Raw genomic sequence first — 25,162 nt, forward strand, 5'->3', positions numbered from 1 at the left:
TTTACTTTCTTGTATAGGCCCAACGTGCCGCCACTCAATTACCAAAATGCTCGGCTTCTATCACTGGATATGCTTCCTACAAAACGATGTCTACAGCTAATTACAACATTTGCCTCAGTGTTGTTGGTTTGTTTATTGATTTGTTGGCCCGGAAAGTGTAAACTGCATATGCTGACAAATGACCAAGAAAATAAGAGGAAATGTGATAGTAGCAAAGTGGCAAGAAGGCACGAGAGGTATTTCGATTTGGAATGACAGGCTGTTCCGAAATTTCATTATTCGAGCAGGGATGAGAGCTTTGAGTCGTGGTGATATGCCACCTCAATTCTATAATCTCACGAAGCGCACCGCATAAGTAAAAAGATTTTCCACCAAAGTCGTTGCTAATGATTGGATATATAGAAAGACTTTGGCAAGCCGAGAAGAAATAGGATGAAATGGAAAAAGAGGAAAGAAGAGAAGAAAAGAAATGGAAGAAAAGAGGCACTGAGCTGACCTAAGCGTTCGAAGCGTATTCACCGGCCTCGCTATCTTCAAGACGAAAATAGTGAGTATCTCTTATTTTGAAAGAGTCCACGTCGTCAGACGCCGAACGCAAAAGTTGATCCTCGCCCTTCCAATGCATCTGGCGCAGACGCACTGAGCCTGACTTTTACAGAAACATGCGGTCCGAAAGTCCTCGCTTGCTTCAATGACAGTTACAGGCCGCCGCTTATGAGCGAAGGGGAAATGCTCCTCAAAGACCCCTTGCCTACTGTAGATAATTGGCCATTTCGGAATGTACGTCACATTAACCATAAATCTTACATGAAGCTAATGCACTGTACTTTAGGAGCCCTTTGCAATCGTACCATGCTTTCCTGAGAATCACGCTAGAACCGTTCTCAATTCTACCTAATTATATTCTACTGAGACAGTCGAATGCAGGTCCGTAGGATCATTTAGCGGTCTAGGCTCATTACCTAACGTTAGTATGGCCCTACTAAAGCGCTCTAAGACCTTCGCAAAGCCAGCGGCAAGTACATAGTTAGTCCTATGGGAAAACCCGTTAATATCACTAGTCTAGGCTAGGCTACAGCCGGATGACTCCCGGTAGCCCTTTACCCGACGAGCTAACATGGTGAGCCAGGTCAGACGCATGAGCGCTAATTAGCGGCGACTGTTGTGTAACCTTTGACACATTGTGCTACGAACCATCCTACAGCTATCGAATCCAGTGCACACCAATGTTTCGACCGGGCGGGTATGAGATAACGATTCACTGACTGAGAACCTCGGTGAGGCTGGCTTGAGGGATCAGAATCAGCCGCGCTGATGTCCACGGTTAAACGAGGGAGTGCGCGAGCGGATTTGGCAGAACTTTTTAGTAAAACCCGTTTCTGGTAATATTACGCCATTGGAATCAATGGGCATTGGTTGTCGCATAGTTTCAATTAGAACCCATGTATAACTCATCTATGGATACGGATGCAACTACACTTGCTCCACAAATGTTTATTCCACTCCAGATAACACCAAATGTGGCTCGTTATGTGCAGTCTAATGCAAGGGCAGGTATCGGGTTTTAGTGAGGACCTGGCGGTCCTCGCAAAATAACAATCGATCTCTATCAGTGATTTGATACGAGGCATTGCCCTTACACGCTCCACGCTCAACACCAAGCACACTCCATAGCAGCAAACTAGTGACGATGACAGATCCAGTGATGAATTCCTCAAAATGACCTCAGTAATCGGTAAAACTGTCAAGTATCTAGCTGGCACCACAATGAATATTATAAACTATGTATCCATAAATGAGCGACTAGTAACATAAAAATTTTCCCGTTCCAATTTCAGTCAGTCGATTGATGTTGAATCTTTCTGACGGCTTTTCTTTTGGAAACCCTTCTTTAACAACCTTCAGTTATCAAATTTTCTCACCTTGGTCCTAAATATAAGAACTGAGTTCAGTATTGATAATCCCGGATGGTCTTAGTGGGAGACTGGTTAACATACCGTAGTGTAAATATGAAAACGGTTGCTGTTCTCACTCTAGCAAACGGCTCCGCCGTCGTTGCCACCGTGGCATGTGCCGCTACCGCAGTCCCGAATCTCTCTCCAGGTGCCACCCTGGCACTGGACCTGTCACGGAAATATACATCAGCGAAGAGCGTTTGATACATCAACTTGGATATGTCAACATACCACACCGGTCCTGTCGCAACCGCAGAAGTGCCTATCGCCGTTGGAGGATTGACAAGGACTGTTTGTACGTCGTTGATCACCACCATAGCCAGCGCCGCAAGTGTCTCTGGCCTGGATCTCAGGAACTGCTGAAGCATTCACAGCCGCGGCAGCCATGAGAGTGCAGATGAGAGCTGTGAACTTCATTGTGAAAGAGGTGCGGTTGGTATATTGGAGGGTAGTGTAGTCGAATTGATTTGATTGTTTGGAAGGCTTGATTTCTAAGTGTTCTGGACTCTCTGGAGGAGAAATTCTCAGCTATTTATATTTCTTCGAAACAGAAATCATGCCCTCTACCCAGTCTCATGACCCAGGAGACACAACCTGATTTGAGCCTAGATCGGGTGAAGGCATGCCGCAAAAAGCGAGTCCTCCATGGTCGATGGTTTCTCGTACCACCTTTGTCTTGGTAGTAAGAAGGGTGTAGTTCAGGTGACTGGTGATGCCAGTGTGAATAGTAGCTTCTCAGATCGGTCCAGCGGCACCTTTGTGTCGATCATATCATATCCTACACAGTTTAGAGTCCGCTTTTTAATGGTTTTTTTTTTCTTTGATTATGGTCAAAATACTCTATATTGTTACTTTCTCACAGTGCGCATGGTGTACTTTTATTGTAATGTGGATCGTTGTACCACTACATGATCCTACGAGAGGGAGGATTCCCGTGTAGTTTTCTTTAACCGCCGAGCACAAGAAGAAACTTCACCAGGTCGGTAAGCAATGCAGTCAGCATTACGAGAGTCCAATATTCTTGATACTACCTGAACTCTGGGCTCAGTCTGTGCCACGATCCTACAGATCGACCTATAGTCTATCATACTTGATCTTCGATCAAAATGTGTACATGATGGCTAGGAGAGTTGTCAGGCTGGACAGGTTTACAACTGGCATAAACATGGCTTTTAAAGCAGCGAAAATTATTTCTTATGGTTTCACAGAAACGATTGAACCCGTTAGGTGGAGGTGAAATGTTTTTTGATCATGGTGGGTTATTTGTATTCGTTACATTTGAAACTCGGTGAAGCTAATCCTTATATTGAATCTCATAGTATTGTAGCATTTAGAGAAATGACCATTCGGTAAAAGCTTAACTCGTGGGGGAACCGTTGTTGTATATTTACCAATTTTGATACATGAGGTTCATAGCAATGCTCTGTGTAATTACCAACTACTGAGGCCATTACTCCAAAGCTCCCCGTTGGACATGGGTCCAGGGCCCCTATGCCTTCCTTATGTGTCAGATGATGTTAATGATTTATGCATGTTGGCTAATCCAAACTCCGAATCCAGTTGCTGCGCTTTTTGTGCAGTCTTTTGGATAATCTGTTGTTGTGCGTGTGTGAGCGTTCTCGCATTTTCTCTTACTGTGCAAAGAATGTCTTTCCCATTCAAAACCTCCTGGCTTGACAACATCACCACCCGATGCGTTGGTACGTTATCATTTCCGAAACTCGGCTCATCCTTTCTTACGATAAGTGAAGTGTACCATAAGAGCGTTCCATTTTCCTCGGAGTATCCATCAGCAAAGCTGCAAATTTCTTCCTCTGCTCCGTGGCGCGGCCATCCGATCACAGCAGCAGAGGGTGTCTGCAGCCCATGGGGCGAACCCGTGAGCTCAAATGCAAGGCGCCATACATCTATCTCTCTATCTGGAGCGGTATCGTCAATCCGTCCATGCCCGTTCAGTATTGTTTGCCAGGATGCATGCAACAATCCGATCAGTACATCGACACGGGACTTATCCAGAACAACTACGCTCCAGTATTTTTCTTGTAAATATTGTGTCTTCTTAACATCCGAACCCTGGGTCCATTCAGTCGAGGAATGAGATGTCAACACTTCTGGCGGGTAGGTTGCCGGAAATCTCATTGGTGATTGGACAGGACGCCCGAATAGGAGAGCCCCAGTGCGATGATATGCAGATTGTTTAAACAATAAATCGGGTCTGTAAAGCAAAACTGTGTTTGCTTCAAGAAGAATAAACTGCTCGAAAGTCGTGGCGAGCCCTGCAAGTATCTTCAGGGCACTGTCAGAGGTTTCCAGAGGTAGCGAGTTATCTACGAACAAAGTGCTGATATCGAGGAAACTGATGCTCGGAAAGCGGTAGGCTAACATTTCCCGCTGGAAAGACCTTAGGCTGTCATTACCACTGTACGCTATTTGTATAGGCAGATCGGTTAGGACAACCTCCGTGAGCGCGCCAAGGAGGTGGAAAGTCTGTCGAAAGGTTTTGACGCTTGTCAATATTACTATACCACGGGAGGATTTGTTGAATGGGGGTTGAATATTCTCCATAGGGTTCTTGCTTTTTGACTTCCGTAATGTATTCGCCAGGAAGGGAAAGAGCGTGACAGCTGCTTTCTCAATAGATTCGGCGTGCAACTGCGGATGAAGTGCTTTGGAATACGGATCATACGATTGAATCCAGTCACGGAGAACTCCGGCACGTTGCCCTATTTCAATGGACTGATCTTCAAAAGAGCCAGAGAGCGATGTCTGTAGCCAGTACGCTTCCGTTTCGTCGACTGGTGGCAGAGTCGGTGGCCATTTTGTACGGTCTGCCCCGGTGTGCTCCTGTTGCAGACCATGGTCAAGCAGGATAGGGCTTCGCAGGTTTGATAGTAACAGAATAGCAAGAATAAGCAGAGCCAGTACTGCTAGAGCGCGCGGTGATTGCCAAGCGTGCATTGCTCCGAGAAGACTGGACATAGAGGATTTCGAATTGAGGTCCTCCTTAATCCGTAGAAAATGAGGAGGTCGGTTGAGGTCGTCAAGATTGGGGTGAGTTTTACGACAACGAATGGTATCAAATAGAGTTCTATCTGAGGTTCACGCCATGTAAAGGTTTTGGGTAAGTAAGGGCTGACAGTTAGTGCGGACAGAAGGACTTTCGCTCTCCACCATTAAAGACGGCTATGGTAGGCCCGCACATCTCGATTGCCGGAAGGGCCGGGTGGATTCCAGGGTGCTGATTTCATTGAGTACAGTCACACAGCAGATATGAATCCTTCAATCACACCTCTTAGGCAGACCTGCAAATGATTTTCTCACTGTAAGAGGTATGCCCTAAACGGAATGTTCGTGTAAACTTAGACGAAAGGGTCTAACTCGGAGCTCTACCCTAAATGGTACGCCTCTTATTGCGCTGAAGCATTCTCACCCGTTGGTTTGTACCCGCCGGAACTAATTCTACCTATGTAGATAGGCACTTAGTTAGGTGAAGATTTATGATTGGGGATCCCTAACTTTGTCTGCTGTGGCGTTAATATGGAGTGTGTAGATAATAGGTTTCAGAAAGATCCAAAAAAGCCAGAAAGATTAATACATGGTTCGTACATATAACCAACTCACAGTTCTAAGCAATTTGAACAAGTTCTCGAAAGATTAGTAGCGCTGATTTGATTATCGGTAAATCTAGTGTGAGAAGTTGGGTTTTGTTGTATACAAAGAGTTTAAGCCAATGGCCATTTCTTCCAAGTAGACATGTAGATCGATGAGAGATTTGCTACCAAAGCTGTTAAACAAGGCCGCGCTCGTGTGTGGTTGGAGAAAATGGATTATCCCCTCTATTCGAAACCGAAAACCTCCTTGCCCATGAAATGCTTGTCCTACGGTACCAGACCTTGAAAAGCATAGTGGGTTAAATACTTTACAAGGGCCAGCAGAATCATTTTGAGCCAGCCACAACCATTAAATCAACACTCTTACGGGTCTCACAAATTAAAGCTGCCTTGTACTTTTTGAAAGTGACCCCGGCCGGAAGCCAATCAACGCTTGGAAACATTCAATTTTGAACTGGTTGTCCTCCCACTGCTCTTTCTGACCTTTTATGTCATAATAGATAACACCACTGTAAGGCAAGGCGAAAGGGAGACGAGGACTAAACGAAGAGAGTGATTCTTTTGATCTTAGTGGGAGCACAACGAGAAGCCGCAGCGTAATTCGATAGTAATCGAACTCGTTTGTATTCATTCTCCTGAATACACAACCTTACCAAACTTAGCAATAGACCGATAAAACTGAGCCACGTTTGAAGGCACAGATGTTACGCTAGTGGAGAAGGTGTAGCGAGATACGAAATGGGTACAAAGCAGGACAGTAATGCCAATGCTGCTCCGCAATGCAACCATGGATCGAATGATTTGATGCAAGGCTTTTTAAGGGGCAATCATGGTTATGCTCCACAAGCGAGATTCTTTGCAACAGCGCCATTTCCCCGAGCATATGATATCTGCTATAAGTTATCCGGATTATCCGCAAATGGCTAGATTCCTGGTTTTCAAGGATATAAAGGTTAGTTTGGAAAGTAAGCTTACTTTGTTAGCTGCTCAAGCTTTAAAACAGCCTTACAGTTCACCAGGATTAATCTTCTTGGCGCTTACCTAGCCGAAGCGCTACTTATGCGGACGAACCCGTATACATGAAAACTTTTACGTCAGGTTAATTGGCATCGAGAACTGTGCCGCCGAACCCATTACTACCGTACTGTGCTCGTTGGCGGAAGACTCTTTCAAGATCAGTATCCCCGCATGATATGAAAACAAATGACAAAATTGGATGGATAGCCAATGAATTATCGGTAGCGTAGAGGTTTACAAACGATATATCTTGGAGAAGGCTTGAACGGCGGTTTGAATTTCGATTTGCATCGATGCAGATTATATGTGATGTACCTAGATAGACGTCAAAAACATCACCATCTTCAAAGTGCCACCCTCATAAGGACTGAGGCATACACCACTCCTAAAGAAAGAGATTGTTAAATGTGTGAAAGAGTCTCAAAATCGTGTACAACAAGTGTCACAGCCAGATTACAATTCCTAAAAGGATAAAAGAAAAATACTTATAGCTTTCGTGCTTTGTAGTACAATTCATGATATTTCTTCGGTGGATTAGTAATGTTAAATGACGACTTGCTACAGCCGATCTAGATGATGCTATTATTTAGTAATTCCGACTTGCCACTTTTTGCGGCTGATGAACAGATCTCAGCTCTGTATTTCAATGAGCCTCAGATATACTGCTCTGCTGGATGAAACAATATTTACTTGTTCAATTGAAGCATGATACACCTCCGAAGGTCAGTATTACTATGAGCGCACCGAATGTGACACCTATAATACTCACCTTGGAGCTAAGACGTGATTTCGATGATTTTGGTTGGTCGGTGCGCGTCCCGGCGTAGAGGATGAATACTTCCTATGTAAAGACGCTAGATATACCAGTATCCTCCTTTGCTATCAGCTGAGAGTTATATGCGTCTCCCGGAAAATACATTAGACCGAGTACATAACTGAGTGGTTGGACTAATATATTTGTTTCAATGCTCGTAGACTACTAGATATCTACGCGTTCTAAAGTACAGTCTATAGAGATACCAGATGCGCAGACAAATCATACCGCTGTAAGGCGTAGCAGAGACTTCTACTCCATCGTTGACCAGGCGAGTAGTACAGCTCTCTGCGATGATATTATCTGCCCTCATAGACTACAGCCGGCCATGCATGGATAGTCATGCCAAATCTATGTACGGATAAACCGCGCCATAGCACTACTTAATTTCATCATCACCGACATCCTCGCTTTCGTGACGAGTCTATATGCCATACCGCAATGCGAAACGCATCGTTGCGACTCGTTGTTGTTCAATCGGTCGCATCCGTTATATAGCAGTCAGAGGACATGCGTTCAGAGAATGCACCATTATAGTGTGGATGATATAATCCATGTATGGAAATAAGAATGGCATAGTTATGGGGCTAATTTGGCGGCTCAAGAACGATAACGCCATCGCAAAGCCGCGTCAGCCAAAACCTTAATTTTACGACAGGTACTGAGTACAGGGGTGTAGGTGGGTAATTCTTTCAGTATTATCAAAACACCTTGGGCTTCGCTGGTCGTTCGAGGACCAGAGGACAAAGATGTACGAGCACATTTTTACATCATGGGGTTGGGAATAATGAGGAAAACTTCCAAAAGCCAGCCGCTTAGGAATCCGCAATTGGGAGCGTCTGCATAACAACGAGCAGACAATGAGTAGCAATGTCAAGGGTCCAGCAACACAACCTCGAGGTACATCCATGCCAGCAATGATAACACCAACAAGTGCTTTTGAAATTCCGGGGGAGTGCATCTGCCTGGCTTTTTCGTGTGCAGTACGTAACGAAGCTTGTGTCGATCATCCTTGGGCAAGTCATCCCTGGACCTTCATATGACATTGCTTATCGAAGGCGATGTTTGCCAACTTAGAAAGACAAAGTTCCTCAACCTCTTCAACCACTTGAAGGTAAAACCTAGGTGGCTGGAGATTTATGAGTGGCTTCGTGAATGAGATAATAGCTTGTTATCGGCCGCTTTCCATTTGGTTGGTCAATCTATCCATGGTCACTCAGACTTTTAAGATTTCGAGGCTTTACTTTGCATGATGGCTGATCCGGTTCGCACAGATTCCGACCTGAATGGGTCAAGTATTCAGGAACTCAGTCCTGGTGCGGTTCTATCAAGCCAGATGGCATGCTCGAGGAACACAGACTTTCTTCCCAGAAAAGAATTACAGTACCAGGAGCAATGAGAAACGTCTCGACGAGTTATGAGATCAGCAAGGACTATTGATCGTCCTTGCAGCCTGACTGAACATGTTCAATCCCTGAAGCTAGTGATATCAAGTCTCTTTGTTGCAAGATAGGAAGTGTTGATAATAATGCCTGCGTTAATATGCCTTTATAGCGGACACAGAACCTGTTTTTACGGTACGTAGTACAAGAACAAGCAGATAAGTATGACCACCAGCTTGAACAGTGGAGTAGATCTTCGTTTAGCTATTCGCCCTTTCCCTATCACGATTCAGCGATTTGCGTTCTCTTCCACTCCCAATACCCGAGACGTATGGGGTCCCACTTATCGCCCAGTCTCCTGAGACACAAATCCGCCTTCTCCTTCTCGCCAGCCTCGGCATAGATATCCGCCAACAGCTCGAGAGCATGCGAGCTACGAACCTGTTCTCCTTCCTCGCCGAGGTTGTTCACGTACAGCTCGACATACTCCCCGACACTGCCCAGCTTCCGTCCGCCCTTGATTAGAACACCCTTCAGGTAATTCCAGGTGCTCTGGTTCTGAGGTGCCAGCTTTATCTTCTGCTGTGCATAGTCAATCTCGCGACCCACGATATCCGCCGGCACAGCTGGATCGTGCTCGGTAGCATGCGAGTCTTTGGTCGTGTTGTTCGGGTCGGAGAAGACAAGGAAGAAGCGGTGGGACCAAGCCGAGTTGTTGCGCACGTCCTGGTCGATCATGCCGGCGATGCTCTGCAGCTCATCGACATCCCACATACCCAATCTCCGGACGGCATATTGTCGGTAAGTCCAGACGTGGTAGTTCTTGGCATCCTCGGAGAACATGTCCATCATGAAATCGCGCTCATTCTTGGCAAAACGCTTGACCTGGTCCGGGGTGTCCTTGATGGAAGGGTAGTAGTGGTCCAGCAGGAGCTGGCGATGGTGCCAGATCTGGTAGTTCTTCTGATGCTCCATAGCTACTTCGTTGAGCCAATCTAGCTCGTCGAGGAGAGGAATGTTGAGATGTTGAATGACGGAGAATCGGTATAACCAGACGGTGTAGTGAGCTGGGTTCATGTAGATGATGTTCTCGGTGAGCTTGAGACAGCGCGGTGAGTATTCCTCGGCGGCCATGACGGCGCGGAGGTAGGACGTTGCTGTATTTCCGTCAGCGAGGACCCTCAGACCCTGGTATTACGGTCGACTTACACTCAGCATAGTCCTCTGGATATGCGATGGAAGCCAAAGCGCCCTCTGGCTCTGTCTGAGGTATGGGTATCACGTCATCCCAATCCGGGTCTGTAGAATAGGAGCCCAACTTCTCCCCGTAGAGCTCATCCTTGAGAGCCGCCATCTCCTTCCTTCTCGTAGACTCTGCCTCGATTTCTTTGCCTGGCAGAGAGCGGGCCTTGCCGTTCTCGTGGACAAACTTGTTCCTCTTGAGCCTGAACTGTCGACTCTCGCTCAACAAGACGGTGAGCCGGAAGACTTTGGCGCCTCTGTCCTCGTACTGCTGGATAGCGTACTCGCCGATGTTGCGGGCGTACTTGTCCTTGCCCCAAACCTCGAGCGACGGCTTGGAGAGTTTCCGCGACGGGGTATTGGCCTCGTTGACTTGCTTCCAGAGCTCCTTCTGTGCCTTCTTTCCGAGCCGGTCGACGCTGCCGCTGCTTAGGAAGTCCGCGTTGAGATATGCTGTCTTCTCGACGGTCGAAAGCCCACGGAGTCCCACCTGCTGGCGAACGGCTTCGTGTGGGTTGGTGGCTTCGTAGATGTGCTGAGCGCGCTCAATGACCGTCTTCGGGCCGGGCTTCGCTGGGGAAAGTCAGTGCAAGGCTCTCTGTATCTGTGTTGGCCGCACTGCATATGCAAGCAATCAACGAGCTCAGTCGAGACCAACGCTCGCATCGGACTCACCATCAACAATCTTCGCCTTTGGGGCTGCTTTGCCTTTTGGTGGCATGGCTTGTTGGAGAGCTTCCAGATTCCGAGTTGTCGATGGTGGGGGGGGTTTGCCCGGAGGTGTGGTCAAGCTTTCCTTTCCACTTAAGTTCTAGCTGCGTAACCCCACGTTTTAACCTTAGCTCAAAGAGGCCCCTGTACTGTAGTTAGGTGGTGTGTTGCATTGTTCATGCTGATGAGCTGAGCTGGAGCTGAGCCGATGAGCCGAGCTGAGAAACCACACGTGTGCTTGGCGGCAATAGCAAGGTGTGCATATGTCTAGACTAAACAAAGTAGAGCTCTGCATGTGGCAAGGGAGTTGAATTGCGGAACAGCAACAATCTGCATGGCTGCACCAAGTAGTGAGTGACCATGACACACATCCACTTTCAGCAGTAAAACGACGATTGGTCGATGAGTAAGTTACTGTACTTGCTACTGTCCCGTCTACCGAGCAGAGACCGAGTGCATGATGTATTGCCTGCCATGCCATAAGGCGAATTGTCTCCGTTGCTCTCATAAGATCTACACAACAGATGCCCGAGAGCAGGCAATTGAAGCAACTAAGTAAAGCCATTGGCGGTACGCCCACCAATCAGTTTTCAATGCGTTTCGACACGCCAGAACTTCCAACCTTCCCTCTCAGCCCCTCCATCGTGTACACCTACAAGCCTTTCCACACCATCGTTGCCAGGCGCTTTCAAGAACTTTTCCATGTCAATCTCCATACCTCCCTCTTCGTCCTCGTCCTCCATTCCATTCTTCAGAACAGCCGGCCAAAGCACGCCAACACCGTCTCCGCCAAGAGTGGTTTCGAACTTCTGATATCCTTCCCTGTCCAGCTGTTCCTCCAGTTTATCCCACTTGTCCCTAGGAGCATCTGGCCGCATCAGCGTTATTGAACAGCCACCACCTCCTGCACCAGTGAGCTTCGTCCATCCGAGGCCTTCGTGATCGACCAGTTCTCGTACACGCTCCAAGCGGGGATGCGACACGCCTAGTGACACCAAGAGGCCATGATTTACCGTCATGAGCTCGCCAACCTTGCTGAGACTCTCCACATCCTCACTGTCGAAATCCTCATCGCCGATCAATTCATTCATGGCTTGAACAACCTTGTCCATCGCATCCAGAATGGGGCCCACCAGTTTGGGATGGTTGCTCCTCAGCCTCGCAACCTTGGCCACTTCGAATGCCGTAGATTTCGGCTGCTTCGTGTCCACTAGCAGCAATGGCAACTCCGGGAAGTCCCACAGCGGGCGCACCGTCGGCGGTTTCTGGTAGTCTGTCCTCTGGTACACCACCGCCTTTCCTTGGGTTGCAACCGTATTGTCCACACCCGATGGGTTGCCGTGTATGCACATCTCCGCCACGAATGCCCACCTGTTGATTCTTTCCACTTGTAAGCGCGCCTCCTCTGGCGGCTGGTCAGGATGCGGTCCGGACAGCGTACGTAGCTGCAAAAGAAGTGCTGCCGACTGACACACAGCTATCGATGCGCTGCTTCCGAGGCCGGCGCCGATCGGTATCGTCGAGCGCAGTGTGTATAGACATCCTGGGAACTTGGGCGATCCCAAGGAGAGGAAGAGGTACAAGAATGAGCTCGCCGAATTTCTGTGTATTTTGCGATCTGGTTCGGACTTGTGCGGCGAGATATCCTGCAAGTGCGGCTGCAACGCCTCGACAAGGTCGGCGTCGAGGGTGGTGACCAGGTCGTAGTAATACTTCTTCTTTGTCGAGGACTGGAATATGTCCCAAGGTAGATCGTCAATGTTCCAAGTGTGCTCGAGGTCGATGTCGGGGAAGCGCAGGCTGACGGTGCGCCTTGATTTCGAGAGGGTGGTGACGTGGAGATACGATCTCAGGGATATGGAAGCAGCGATCGCAGGCTTGTGCCAAAGGTAAGCATTTTTGCGCAAGACAGGGCCGGGGGACTGCCCTCGGAGGACTCATAAATCTGCGTGGCGTACCTTTCCATAAACCACCGAGTGCTCTCCAGACACAATAACCTTTCCCGGGGCCGAAACCATAAAAGGAGGCATCATAGCGTTGGACTGCTTGCGAGCCTTCTTTTTGCGCAGTGTTCCGGGCGATACTCCTCTGCTGCCATTCGCATTGCCATTGCCGTTGACATGAAGCCTCTCCATGTCTTCGTATAAACCATTGGTCGACATTTCGTCCGAGGTCGTGCTATCTGGCGTGGTTGGCACGAGAGTCATTCGTAGAGTCAGACGTAGAATCTCCCTGTCGTTGACTCGGATCGTTAGGGGTCTTTAGTGTGTTGTAAGCTGGCCGCTTGAACGTTGGTTGTAACCTTGCCCTCGAATTTTCAGTTGGTTTAAATGACTTTATTTTTTTTATTTCCCTTTCCTCCCAGAATATCGCGCTTCCAATGAGAATTTGTGTGTTTCTGTAGAGATGTGTTCTACATTAAGTTGCAGCGAAAAGAGGTGATGTTCGTAGCTGGGTGGTCTGGCGCAAAGGGTGCGAATGCAGGGAGCTGAGAGAAGCGTTGGAAATTAATTAGAATAGGAGATTAGATGCGGCGTGTGACGATTCTATGTACCTAACAATTATTGTCCAGTTCAGGTCACACCAGCAGATATCTAGGACTTGACTTTGTAAAATGAAGGAGTGGAATGGCAGGGACGGGAGGGCAAAGACGAACTGCTGTCATAGCTGCACTGTCGTGCATGTTCCATGTGCAGCCCGTTATCATGACACCACCATCTTTGTCTTCCGTAAGCTGTAACTTAAGTTAGTAGTTACATGGAACCAATAGTGGCATTTTGAGCTGGCCCCCTTTTTTTTTTCTCCCCCCCTTCGCGTCAATCGCCGACACGCGCGGGGGCCGGGGGCCGGGGGTTGTTTAGCTAGCCGTGCAGGCGTTGGTCCAAATGGGGTAACGGTCATGACTTCAGCAGCGGAGGTGCTGGAACGATATTCAATTTCTTGAGCCTCGCAGACGAACCAGTCATCTGTGCTCAATTGAAAAGACAGGCTGTGCCCATGTCCACCTAGCACCACTATCGGCATTGTTCCGCAGAGGAGACAGCTTCAGCGCTCTTGCAGTGGTTTGCGCCTTGCACACTGGGTATGACCCATAATGTTCCTGCGTCTTGTTCACACTGGCAGCTCGATCAACCAGTGAAATGCGCTTGGTCAAACCTGTAAGAAACACGTTCTTTACATAAGTCAGATGATCTCAAAAACTCGGGAATTCCGTGGTTTGCAGAGGTAATAAGCCTTGAAACCCACGAACCCTGAATCAGAATCAGACATGCGCTGAGTTCAAGTGGATTCGGCTTCAGCTGACTTTAATGGTCCACTACATAAGAGCCCGATTCGTATGCAATTGCTTGTTTAGCGCATGCACTACAACGTAGTATACTATTAAGACGTAGATGCGATAAGTATTCAGATGCTATATATCATCTGACGACTCTACTATGGTCGCACTCATGTGTATGCAATCCTCCCAAGGCCGAGGTTAACGCCTGTTGGGACGACGTTATGTGGGTATAAACTTGGAATCATCAGCTAGGCTGCATGTAAGACGATCTTATAGGCACTGATGATTTTATGGTATCTCTATTTTATCTGAAGGAAACACGTTTAAGAATGAGCACACTTTCGACACGCAATCGATCACCTTCAACAGACATCAAATTTGGCGAAAAGTAACCTGTACCAAATATCTCAAAATAATCCGAAAAACTTGTTCACGCATCGTCCGGCATCCAAGCAGCTGTGTGATAAACGCATCGGTATAATATTACAGTGATGGAAGCAATATCTCAGGTAATGCTGTTGGTCAGAGCAAACCACGAGGTACAGACGGCAGCCATCATGGAAGAAATACGGGGGAAATCGCGATTCACTCAAAATCTGCCTAGCTGTGCCACAATCTTCGTCCCTCAGGCCAATTAAATGCAGCACACTTTACCACTCTCGGCGGCGAAGGATCCTTCAACCAAGGTACAGCTGATGGTACAAAAGCCTCCAAGTCGCGACCGCTTTGCGAGAATTTGATGGTTAGTCTATAGTAACTGTTAATTACAACATGCACTAATTGCGTCTTAACACGAGCTTGCTTTACGCATCGAAATCATGCCTACCTCATCACTCGGAGGATGGGCCCTTACCAATATGGGCCCACTCTCAACAACATATACTGCTCCAGTTTCATGCTTCACCGAAGCAACAAGGGACGTCCTACTTGCGACGAACTACGTAGACAGCGACACCAACTCAACCAGTCTAATCCCTTACCAAAATTTATGCTCAACTACGCCGACCGCGGCGACAATTGGTGACTGTCTCCCGTCGGGAAAGGCCATCGACAGCATGTATGCGGACATTGACATAAATAATCCGGTCGCCGGCAGCACTATATTATATTACTCTCCTGGCTTGGTTTGTCCTTCCGGACATGTTACAGTCGGTGTCGCATCCAACGACGCTGGCTCAATCATCAGTTCTGGTGATGCATTCGTGCCAACCTCTGTTCCCAGCAGTGGTTGGAATCTAGGCTATGTAAACATCAGACCCAACGTCATGTTGCAGGGACTGGACAAGAGCGAGACTGCTATACTCTGCTGCCCTAGGTAAGCTCTCCTTCTCCACAATATCTGCTGTAAAGAACTGGCTTTTCCCGCTGAGTATTAACCGCCATCTTAGCAATTATAACGTAAATCTGAATGGTTATTGTTGGTCTGCTTTACCATCATACACGCTCCCCACGGTGGGATGTGCTCGCATGGTTCCTGGAGATGATTACACTCGAGTATCCACGGATCTCAGCGTTTTCGGTACCACAGTCACGGGGATTTTAATCAGCTATGTGTCTACCCACCCGATCTCGAAGACCATCACGCAGACCATCACGGATCCGGGTAACTGGACTGCTGTCACCATGGCCGCGATGGTAACGCTAATCCACAACGCTGCTGATGCTACGGCTACGCCGTCGTCTTCGTCGTCTGAAGGTCCGGTGAACACAACGAGCGCTGCTGGCCCAGGTAGAGCGGTGGGAGGAAATGGCGCAACTGCTGCACTCTCTTGTTGGGCGGTTGGTTTAGCTGTAGGACTTCTTTACACGACTTTCTTGTAGACACACTGGTCAAAATTCTCCGTGCCTAGCCTCATTGGTTCAAGGTCAAGGGGGCGAAATGGACGGCTACTCTCAGAGCAGTGGCAGACGTAATTCGACAACCTGGGTTTCCTACTATAATCAATAGAGACCTTTTCCAATATTCCCAAGTTCATGCCCTAGTCTATTTACCATTCTGACTATTCCAGTAAGACACATTCTACTCCATCGTAATACGGTAATAATAGATAATAAATGAAGAGATAGTCAAGCCTCACAATGGTAACACCACGTACAATAAATCTAGGTCTAACGTGTTCCTTTGGGCCCATGAAGCTTTTGTGTAGACAAGTGAGAAATAAGTCCCTCAATCCACCAAGTGCCTGCGCTCATGTGGGAGAAGTTATCCTTGGGGATATTTGACCCTGTCGCTACCACCGCGTTCTTCATCTTATGCATCGTCGGAAAATGAGTGTGTGGTGTCATGATCTGAGAGTTACCGAGTTGGCGTCACCTCGACAACAGAACGGCGCCCAATGATTTAGATGCCAATATGACGGCTCGCCATTCCCGAATGCCCCCCTTTCGTCGGCTTAGGTTTTCCTTTTTGCGCTGCAATTGCAACCCTTACAAGGCCATTGACCGAACCAGGGCCTTGAATGGGACAATCAGAAATTTAGAAGATGACAAGAATGCCGCGCAAATATTAACTGACTCGAACATCGACTAAGTGCTATCAGCTATGGTGGCAATCATACAGCTCCATTATTCAGTTTCGGCGTACTCCTCCACCGTAATCTGTTCATCCACGAGCCGGTTTCAGAAGGCTTCACGACCTCCACATTCTCCGGTATTGCCTCTTTCTTTGAGAACCCCCTCCTTCGTCTCGGCCTTGGCTCCTTCACTTCAACTTTTACCATCACGCTTGCTGCCGCCGCCGCCTCCCTTCTAACGCTCCATCTCATAATCGCCCGTTTGAACCTTTCATCCAACCACTCAATCCGGCTCATCAAAAACTCCATCCCCGTCCTTGTCTGCACCAATAACACAAACACCAAGAACGGCACACAAGCACATATCATAGTTGCAGGGAACTGCCAATCATCCACATCGAGCGGAAATCCTGTCATGCTCCAGACGCTTGTCACGAAGGTCAGGGGCAGGAAAATCATGCTGAGGCTCGTCAGGATCTTGATATTATCGCCCTGTTCTATGGCTCGCCGACTCTCCTTCACGCTGCTGCCAGAGAAGAGCTGATCCCGGAGACTCTTGATTTCCTGGCGGGTGACTTCGTTCTTGTTGTAGGTCTGCTGGAGCATCGAGACGGCAACCTCGAGTTCCTGGCGGAGGGGGTGCAGTGCGTTGATGTAGGTATGGAACTCAGGTGTGTTGTGCGTGGTGTCTGGATGAGGGAATAGAGTGGGGTGTTTGCCTGCCCAGAAGTCCTTGGTGAATGTCTCCGTGTAAGCGTTGATCATGGATTTAATGCCGTCGTTGATCACGGCGAGAGTGTTGTAGGCCCAGAAGTATCGCCGAGAGTATGTAAAGTGTTTGTCCTCAAAAAGAAGTTTATCGCGGAGGCGGTAGTCGAACATGAATGTCACCTGTTATAGATTAGCGCGCGAGCCGGCTTGTGCTATAAATGCTCTCTCATGACTTACTGGTAGTGTGATTAGCTTGGTAATGAGACCATTGAGAGCAATGTTCCTCTTGACAGCATCCCTATACTCCCTAGCAAGCGTGTCCAGAAAAGCAAACGGACCATTGCAAAAATTACTTCGAGAGTCCTCTGTCCGCATCACATTGACATCGTCAGGAAAACACTGGACATTGACGAGTTGCCAAGGTGCGAAAGAATCGAAGATCTTTCCTTGTTCTGCTTTCGAACGCTTCTTCTTTCGACCGAATGTGCGAATTGGGTCTCCAGAGAGGGAAAGAGCTAGGATCGAGCTACACTCACAGATGTCTATATGGTCGTCGCCACGCTTATCCGCTGGCCGATGGTCGTAGTGCTGCCAAGGTGGTGGCGTAAGCTTTTCGCTGACGACTGTGTAGTACTTGAAGACGAAGAAGGACGTCCTTTGACGCAGTTCTGTGGGTTCGAATGCTCGATCCATATATGCCTAATAAACCCTTAGCTTAGCTTGGGGCTTAGGTAGTTACTTCGTGGTCATACCCTGGTCTTGCCTTTGTTTCCGTCTCTAGTCACAAGGTGTTGGAAAAGCTCGTCCATGTCAAAATGAGGGCTCATACTCAAGTATAATGCACCGAGCATCAGAGGTGATGGGTCCATTAGGGAACTATCCGACGCAATTAGCTTCTATTCTTTGAATGTCGCAGTCGAGATAGTCACGTCCACATGGCTGAGCATGGCGGTAAACACAATGAATGATTTACACTCACGTCATTCTTCCAACCACGCTTCCATCATTATTGATATGCTAGAGTCTAGATCAGTCCTGGACTCTTTAAACAATAGATGTCGAGTGGGCAGCCACACCTTGATAGTATCCCATACTCTTTTAGCATCTAGGATCAAATCTGTATCGTTGTCCTCTGCAGAGTGCTTGGCTTTCGCCATACCATCTCTACCAACATCATATACCTCATAAGCTGCGCTATCGTACAGTTTATCATGCAGCTCATTGAAAAGCCGGAACAAAGAATAAGTCTCAATTTCGTCGCGCCTTCGGTAAACATCATCCAGTGCTATCTGAAGTGGCTCGGAGAGCTGTCCGCCTTTGAGGTGGCAATAAAGCTCGTGGTCATGAATCGAGTACGCCTGCAAGGGTGTTTGGACACAGATACTGTCATCGACAGACGACCCTAAAGTCAAATGTGGGGGAGATAAATGCTGGAAATCCTCATCGTCGCTATCGATATCCATACTTATCAAGGAGGCTGGGGTGTTCTTCATCAGAAAAGCTCTCCTATCGCCAAGCTCATTGGTGGGCCGACGTGATCGACGACCTACTTCGACTGGGATAGGACTGAGCTCGTTGACGAATGTTGAAGCTATAGAAAGGGGCTTCAAAGGAGGTGTTGGAGCGCTAATGGCGCGCTGCTCTGTGGTATGATCTGGCAAGTAGTCATGGAGTTCTCGAAGACTGCGAATGTATTGCGCATGTTGCTCTTCGACTCGTCTGAGTAGCTCGTCGTAGCTTGGCCGTAACATGCTTGTGTAGTGATGATGGTAGTTCGATCAAAACTATGATGGATCATAGGGATGCAGCAGAACGAATTTGACTCTTGACAAGTGAAAGTTTTTCTGCATGGTAGATAAAAGGTTCCACGATGCAACGGATAAGAGAGGGTATATGTAGGCTTATCTTCTTCGTGATTTCCACTTACACTACACGTAGACCGAGCCCTGTCTCGTCACATAGATACCGCACCAACTTCAGTAGGCGGGGTTCCGCCTGCGACTGAACCACAACATCGGTGGGATAGCAATGTAATGATACTTGGCTATGGCCGCCATGTAAATCCAAGGCCGGGGTCAATTGAACATGACCTCACCGTCCACGTGGGCGTGTCCAAACCGTACACCGAGCTCATGTCTCCGGCGCCGGCATGGCTATGCTCAGACTAGTACAGACGACTGTGTCACCGAACTAGGACAGCCAGCCGAGTTGCAGGGCTGCATCCCCAAGATACTTTTGTGCAGAACCCGAAACGGAAGTTGCATGTGGTTCCACGCGGATCCATACGGACTTGATTCCGCTGACCATTGGCAGGCGAAAGGTCCAGCTCGTCCTTCTCCCAAAGCTTCTAGCGGTTCTAGCGTGGGGGCGGACGGTGTCTCTTGACAGCCGGGCGTCACATCGGCTCGATCCGATACTGAGAGCTTTGAAGCGATGACGATCGAGCTCAACCTCAAATGTTCACCGAGGCTGGATTGGCTGGTGACTCAGTCGTGAGCGGAACTTGAAAGCCGAAAGTATGCGAGTGCCTAGAATCGCGACGGTCATTTCTTGTACAGTCATTCTGAAGCCGGGTTATTCTAAAACTGCGCTTCATGGAGTGTAAAATCGAAGTGAACCTGGACAGCCACACAGTTTCCAACGATCTCAACACAGTACGTAAACACTGTACTCGGCGAACTTGAGATGATACTCCGACCAATTCATGAACAGCTCTAAGCTCTTCAAAGATAATGACCACCATCTCCGTAGCAATGCAAGGTCTCGTAACAATTCCGACCAGGAGACTCTTGAGCTTGCGATACAATGTAGCTGCTCGTAGCGCATGGGTATGCCTATCAAGTCCACACCATCGGTTTGCGCCAGTGCGCACGAGCAAGTCTCACCTGGAGAGGTCCAGGACTTTCAGCAGCTCCGCCCAAAGAGTTGATGTGGTCAAGCCATACTACATCACCACGCCAATCTTCTACGTCAATGCTTGTAAGAAGAATCGTGAGGCCCTAGATCCTTCTACGCAATGTATTGACTCATCCTAAAGCTCCTCATGTCGGTCACCTCTTCACCATGGTCCTGGCGGACGTCCTCAAGCGCTGGGAAGTGCTTAAGAACGAACGACCAGCCCTGCTATGTACCGGAACCGACGAACATGGTATGAAGGTACAGCAAGCCGCAGAGCTTCAAGACCTTCCACCGAAAACCCTTTGCGATAGTAATTCCGAGATCTTCAAAGACCTTGCAAAGAAAGCAAACATATCAAACGATTATTTTATTCGCACGACCGATCCCGAGCACAAAGAAGCAGTAGAATATTTCTGGCGCAGACTCTATGAGAACGGTTACATCTACGAGACCAAACATGAGGGGTGGTACTGTGTCAGTGACGAGACTTTCTACCCCGAGGACACAATTACGAAGCAGGTGCATCCTCGTACCGGCAAGACATTTATGGCTTCGATCGAGACAGGCAATGCTGTCGAATGGACTGAAGAGAAGAACTACCACTTCCGGATGACAGCTTTGAAAGACAGGCTGTTGGAGTTTTATCGAGAGAACCCTGAGTGGGTAACACCAGCAAGTCGGATGCGAGAGGTGGTGGCTTGGGTTGAAAACAACTTGGAGGATCTTTCGATATCTCGCCCAGTCAGCCGTCTTCAATGGGGCATCCCAGTGCCTGACGACCCAAGTCAGACCATCTATGTCTGGGTGGACGCTCTCATCAACTACATCACATATGCCGGATATCCCAATTGGACCCCTGGCTCCGAACATCTTGGTGGCTGGCCTGCCGATGTACAAGTCATTGGCAAGGACATTGTCCGATTTCATTGCATCTACTGGCCTGCATTACTGATGGCTCTGGACCTCCCTCTACCAAAGCGCATTCTGACCCACGGTCACTGGTTGATGGATGCAAGAAAGATGTCGAAATCGGTTGGCAATGTTGTCAACCCTTTCTTCGCCATTGATCGCTGGGGAGTAGACACCATGCGTTACTTTCTGATCTACAGCGCCGCTATGGAGTCCGACTCCAACTATAGCAATGAGTACATTGTGGACAAGTACAAGAAGGGCTTACAGGGCAGCTTGGGTAACTTCCTGAATCGTGTTACACGCTCGAAGAAATGGAATGTTCGTGAAGCCATTGAACATATGCAATCACAGGATGTACGACGGGCGGCATTGAGCACAGTGAACGAACCAGAGATTGCGAAGCTGGTTAATGATCAGCTTCAATATCTTCATGCTCTAGCTGGAACTGTAACCGACGATTTCGAGGCAGGTTCCCCGAAGTCTGCTCTCCATAAGATTATGGAGTTTCTTTTCGAGGTAAGACTGTCCACTGCTCCAAAACAATCCCGGCCTAATACCTGATAGTCGAATCGTTACATTACTTCTACTGCGCCTTGGAATCTTGCAGGAAAAGGCGATTCTCACAAGTTGCACCTTCAAGGGGTCGTGTATCTTGCAGCCGAGTCAATACGTATTTCCGGCATTCTCCTACAGCCTTTCATTCCAGGAAAGGCAGCCGAGGTTCTGGATAGGCTTGGTGTAGACCCGGCAAGTAGAACATTGGCGTATGCGAGGGTGGATGCAGATGCGACGTACGGAGTGTCGAGGGTGCCACTTGGTGAAGGAGCTTCCAGCAGCGTGTTCCCTCCAATCCCGTGGGAAGGTTGAATCTGAGGCTATTGGTGAACGCGAAATTGTGTAGAACAAGAGTCACATGTAGAATACTGTATATGCAAGATGCTATGATACCCTACACCTCGTTGCAGGCTTTGTGCAATTCTTCTCTAGGCAGGGCGCCTGTTGACGGGGCCATCAAAGGCGTATGGGGCTGCGAAATCGCCGCCTCCCTACAGTAAATTCCGGATAGCGCGAAGAATACTTCTCAATTGAAAGTCGCACAACAAACTCAATGACCGATTTTGATGTGCTTCACATCTCAATTCAAGATGAAGTTCAACGAAACCATTGGTGAATTTCAACACGAACATGATCTGTGATTTACAAAGCTAACAATCTACCAGCAATCTCGACGCCCAAAGTTCTATTGGTGCCCTACGATGCACACCACGTCCCGCAATATCACACATGGATGGAGGATGCGGTAAGGCATCGTATTCTTGCGCACTGCATACATGTATGCGCGCATGCTAAGACGTGATTAATTTGGCTCACATCAAACACAGGCAATCCGTGAAGCGACAGCCTCAGATCGTCTCACACTCGATGAAGAATACGAGAACCAGACCTCTTGGCGCACCTCAGCGGACAAGTTGACGTTCATCGTCTGCAAACCTCTTGAGTCCATCCCAGCTGTTGCAGTGATTGCAGGCGAGGCGGACGACAATGAGCGCATGGTTGGTGACATCAATATGTTCCTGACGCCTTGGGAGGAGGACGAGGCGGCGGAAGATGGGGAGACGCAACATGCTGCTGGTGTTCCCTTGAGTATGACAAATAGAATCGACGCCTCTGCACAGAGGTACTGTGTTGGCGAAGTGGATATCATGATAGCCGACACTGCGAACCGTGGGAAGGGTCTGGGCAGGGCCGCTGTTTCGACGTTACTGTGGTTTATCAGAAGAAATGTCAGTGCGATACTGGCCGAGTATGCTGCTAGTACTGAAGAGAAGAACAACCTGGAGATGAAGGAACTACTCGTACGGATTCAGGCGACGAATGAGGGAAGTCAGGCATTGTTCAGGGGGCTCGGGTTTGAACGGAGGGGTGATATAAACTACTTTGGCGAGGTAGAGATGGTGCTGAAGAATTTCAACCATGGGGAGGGTATCAAGAGGGTTGAAGGATATGGGGAGTTATCATTCGATAGGTCGAAGTTACCCAACTAGGGTGTGTTCGATAACTGATCATTCAATCAGAAGAACCAACCAACAAGGCAATGAAAACAGCACACGAAAATGTGATACCAGAGTCTAAGAAAGAGCTTGTGGTCTGAGACTTTGTCTACTTTTTATCACCGTGCTTCTCCAGGTTATTGCAGAAGTCCAAAAGCAGAACAAGATGATCCCCAGGTTGTAAGAATCCCGTACGACGAGTCTGCAGAGACTGCGACATCAATAATTATTCGAATTAACCTGCAGTCCTTATTTGGTATTGTATCATTCAGCTTCTGTTTGAGTACGTTGTGTTCCAGAGAAGCTGCGTGCTTGCGTGGCTCCAGGCAGAAACTTGGTCATTGCGGAGGGGCAGATGTGTCCTCCCAAAAGGCGCCGGGGAGGAAGTCGCCACTTGGCCAACATCACAAGTTTGACTTCATATCACTTGTCGCATTGCGTTAAATTGACATACCGAATTATAACTCCTCTTTACATACTTTTATTTATTTATTTATTATTCATCTGAGTACATTGAGACCCAGTCCCAGACATCCCACCCGCCAAATGCCTACTCCGATTGACAATGCGCTGCGCTCAAAGGTAGGCTCTCAACTTGCCGCAAGTCTCGCCCCTGCAGTTCATGATTAACAGCTTCTGCAGAACGCATTTCTTGGTACGCGTTGAACTACATGAGCAGAAACAAGATAGCTAATAGAACGTTGGGCGAAAGGGTTCGCTGGCATCGTAACAGCAGCCGCTGTGTATGCTATTTGGGGTGGAGACATGTTTCCCACTGCATCAGACCCGACAGGCAATCCTGAAAGCTGGACTAGAGAAGAAATGAGACGGTGGCTTGCCGCTGTAAGTATTTCTCAACTGGCGACGAAGGTAGGATGAAATGCTGATGGCAAGCCTAGCGGAACCTGCATCCCCAAGACGGGGACACAAGGGAACAGTTGCTGGAGAGAGTCAAGGCGAACATGCGATAGCCGCAAAGGGGTTGAGGCACCATAAGAAGCATAAAAGGATAGATACCTTGTGGTAGATGCTGGACGTTGTTAAACCAAGATACCTAAGTAGAGAAAACCCATGAGTTTTCAAAGCAGTGTTTCTTGTGTTGTGTAACGTCTTGTTCAAAGTCCGGTCCTACTGTCTCATCTTCTGCCCAAGAGGTACTAATTCGATTTACCTATACTTGTTGACTCAGGAATCCGTTCCAGAATCATCCGCAAGGGTGAAATAGAGCATTCCCGTTCATAACATATGTATCGTGGAGAGAGAAAGTCATTAGAACATAACAGCAGAAATGATTTCGTTCCGGGATTATTTGGGCCTTATTAGTTGCCTATTCAACCAGTCTGCGAAGCTGTCCACCAATCTACTGGATGTTTATCTATTCCAACTAGGCAAACCACAAATACGGAATCTTCGTAAAAGGGTTTGGCCGGTAAGGCTTTGTGCCTAACCTTCCAGTGCACCGAGCGCACATATAGACGTAACAAGGCAAATAATGCTTGCGTAGAGGTTGGCATTGGAGTATTGTCCTTTGGATTAAGACATCCATATTGTGAAAGGCGTATAACAGTAAGATGCACTATTTTGAAGAGCAATTAGGGATGAAGTCCAAGCCGGCTCCAATCCGGCTCCGCCAACCACGCCTACACAAGTCCTACAAATGCGAACCAGTTGGTTGTTGATGTCAATACCTTTTAGGCACATTTCATAATGCCTTGCCAGGTCTTTGCTGTAGTGATCAGGCAGGACGACCTGGTTGACTTATCTAAATAATTCTCACTCCCAGATAGTTACAACAATATCAAGTCTTGCACCTACCTCTCTTCTTCTAAACTGTGCAATTCATTGGGTTCAGATCGTCAGGCAAGAAATGAAGTTGTATGCCAAACATACGCACGAGGTTCTGGGAAATTGGCTGAGCAAATTCTTGCAGACTAGCTGTCTTGGCGATCCCCACTCCCGGAGGCCGCAAATTCCGAAGCAATCAGCCGCCCCTACGATCTCCCTATAAATTCCTGACTTCCCTCCCATCAGTACTTTTTAAAATTTCCTTTCTGGTATACTTACC

At 48.1% G+C, this 25,162-nt stretch overlaps 9 protein-coding genes across 9 annotated transcripts; 4 read left to right on the forward strand and 5 right to left on the reverse strand.

Moving 5' to 3' along the window:
* Positions 1-2,033: 2,033 nt before the first annotated feature.
* BKA67DRAFT_662075 (uncharacterized protein) lies at positions 2,034-2,372 on the reverse strand (the record flags this gene model as incomplete). Its single annotated transcript, XM_046107935.1, has 2 exons — positions 2,034-2,123; positions 2,187-2,372. 2 exons carry the CDS (start codon positions 2,370-2,372, stop codon positions 2,034-2,036), a joined length of 276 nt encoding a protein of 91 aa, XP_045955665.1.
* An 833-nt stretch (positions 2,373-3,205) lies between these two features.
* On the reverse strand, positions 3,206-5,092 carry BKA67DRAFT_576930 (mannosyltransferase putative-domain-containing protein). Its single transcript, XM_046103603.1, has one exon. The coding sequence runs from the start codon at positions 4,932-4,934 to the stop codon at positions 3,456-3,458; it is 1,479 nt and encodes a 492-aa protein (XP_045955666.1). The 5' UTR covers positions 4,935-5,092; the 3' UTR covers positions 3,206-3,455.
* Positions 5,093-8,640: 3,548 nt separating this feature from the next.
* BKA67DRAFT_576933 (alpha subunit of hypothetical CAAX farnesyltransferase) lies at positions 8,641-10,981 on the reverse strand. Its single transcript, XM_046103604.1, has 3 exons — positions 10,697-10,981; positions 9,989-10,594; positions 8,641-9,936 (listed from the first exon to the last, which is right to left on the reverse strand). The coding sequence occupies exons 1-3, from the start codon at positions 10,740-10,742 to the stop codon at positions 9,062-9,064; spliced, it is 1,527 nt and encodes a 508-aa protein (XP_045955667.1). The 5' UTR covers positions 10,743-10,981; the 3' UTR covers positions 8,641-9,061.
* Positions 10,982-11,322: 341 nt separating this feature from the next.
* On the reverse strand, positions 11,323-12,867 carry BKA67DRAFT_522845 (mevalonate kinase; the record flags this gene model as incomplete). Its single annotated transcript, XM_046098417.1, has 2 exons — positions 11,323-12,609; positions 12,691-12,867. 2 exons carry the CDS (start codon positions 12,865-12,867, stop codon positions 11,323-11,325), a joined length of 1,464 nt encoding a protein of 487 aa, XP_045955668.1.
* Positions 12,868-14,830: 1,963 nt separating this feature from the next.
* On the forward strand, positions 14,831-15,833 carry BKA67DRAFT_662079 (uncharacterized protein; the record flags this gene model as incomplete). The annotated part of the gene is made up of 2 exons (XM_046107936.1): positions 14,831-15,327; positions 15,401-15,833. The coding sequence occupies 2 exons, from the start codon at positions 14,831-14,833 to the stop codon at positions 15,831-15,833; spliced, it is 930 nt and encodes a 309-aa protein (XP_045955669.1).
* Positions 15,834-16,564: 731 nt separating this feature from the next.
* On the reverse strand, positions 16,565-18,987 carry BKA67DRAFT_522042 (uncharacterized protein; the record flags this gene model as incomplete). The annotated part of the gene is made up of 5 exons (XM_046098337.1): positions 16,565-17,416; positions 17,474-17,935; positions 17,989-18,112; positions 18,216-18,253; positions 18,313-18,987. 5 exons carry the CDS (start codon positions 18,985-18,987, stop codon positions 16,565-16,567), a joined length of 2,151 nt encoding a protein of 716 aa, XP_045955670.1.
* An 811-nt stretch (positions 18,988-19,798) lies between these two features.
* On the forward strand, positions 19,799-22,119 carry BKA67DRAFT_576943 (tRNA synthetases class I (M)-domain-containing protein). Its single transcript, XM_046103605.1, has 3 exons — positions 19,799-20,215; positions 20,274-21,562; positions 21,611-22,119. The coding sequence occupies exons 1-3, from the start codon at positions 19,969-19,971 to the stop codon at positions 21,911-21,913; spliced, it is 1,839 nt and encodes a 612-aa protein (XP_045955671.1). The 5' UTR covers positions 19,799-19,968; the 3' UTR covers positions 21,914-22,119.
* On the forward strand, positions 22,100-23,440 carry BKA67DRAFT_576947 (GNAT domain-containing protein). Its single transcript, XM_046103606.1, has 3 exons — positions 22,100-22,213; positions 22,267-22,346; positions 22,429-23,440. Exons 1-3 carry the CDS (start codon positions 22,168-22,170, stop codon positions 23,089-23,091), a joined length of 789 nt encoding a protein of 262 aa, XP_045955672.1. The 5' UTR covers positions 22,100-22,167; the 3' UTR covers positions 23,092-23,440.
* On the forward strand, positions 23,441-24,281 carry BKA67DRAFT_576952 (uncharacterized protein). The gene is made up of 3 exons (XM_046103607.1): positions 23,441-23,679; positions 23,740-23,752; positions 23,810-24,281. Exons 1-3 carry the CDS (start codon positions 23,644-23,646, stop codon positions 23,974-23,976), a joined length of 216 nt encoding a protein of 71 aa, XP_045955673.1. The 5' UTR covers positions 23,441-23,643; the 3' UTR covers positions 23,977-24,281.
* The last annotated feature ends 881 nt before the right edge of the window (positions 24,282-25,162 follow it).

This window comes from Truncatella angustata (genome assembly GCF_020726525.1).
Source record: "Truncatella angustata strain MPI-SDFR-AT-0073 chromosome Unknown BKA67scaffold_7, whole genome shotgun sequence".
Lineage (NCBI taxonomy): Eukaryota > Fungi > Ascomycota > Sordariomycetes > Amphisphaeriales > Sporocadaceae > Truncatella > Truncatella angustata.

Bases quoted from the DNA above. Each gene is read 5' to 3' on its own strand.
- BKA67DRAFT_576930 (XM_046103603.1), bottom strand. From the start codon at position 4,934: ATGTCCAGTCTTCTCGGAGCAATGCACGCTTGGCAATCACCGCGCGCT.
- BKA67DRAFT_576952 (XM_046103607.1), top strand. From the start codon at position 23,644: ATGCCTACTCCGATTGACAATGCGCTGCGCTCAAAG.
- BKA67DRAFT_576947 (XM_046103606.1), top strand. From the start codon at position 22,168: ATGTGCTTCACATCTCAATTCAAGATGAAGTTCAACGAAACCATTG. The intron at 22,214-22,266 runs GTGAATTTCAAC...ACAATCTACCAG, and splicing joins GAAGTTCAACGAAACCATTG to CAATCTCGACGCCCAAAGTT. The intron at 22,347-22,428 runs GTAAGGCATCGT...CATCAAACACAG, and splicing joins ACACATGGATGGAGGATGCG to GCAATCCGTGAAGCGACAGC.
- BKA67DRAFT_576933 (XM_046103604.1), bottom strand. From the start codon at position 10,742: ATGCCACCAAAAGGCAAAGCAGCCCCAAAGGCGAAGATTGTTGATG. The intron at 10,595-10,696 runs GTGAGTCCGATG...GACTTTCCCCAG, and splicing joins AAAGGCGAAGATTGTTGATG to CGAAGCCCGGCCCGAAGACG. The intron at 9,937-9,988 runs GTAAGTCGACCG...ACGGAAATACAG, and splicing joins TCCAGAGGACTATGCTGAGT to CAACGTCCTACCTCCGCGCC.
- BKA67DRAFT_576943 (XM_046103605.1), top strand. From the start codon at position 19,969: ATGACCACCATCTCCGTAGCAATGCAAGGTCTCGTAACAATTCCGACC. The intron at 20,216-20,273 runs GTAAGAAGAATC...CTCATCCTAAAG, and splicing joins AATCTTCTACGTCAATGCTT to CTCCTCATGTCGGTCACCTC. The intron at 21,563-21,610 runs GTAAGACTGTCC...AATACCTGATAG, and splicing joins TTATGGAGTTTCTTTTCGAG to TCGAATCGTTACATTACTTC.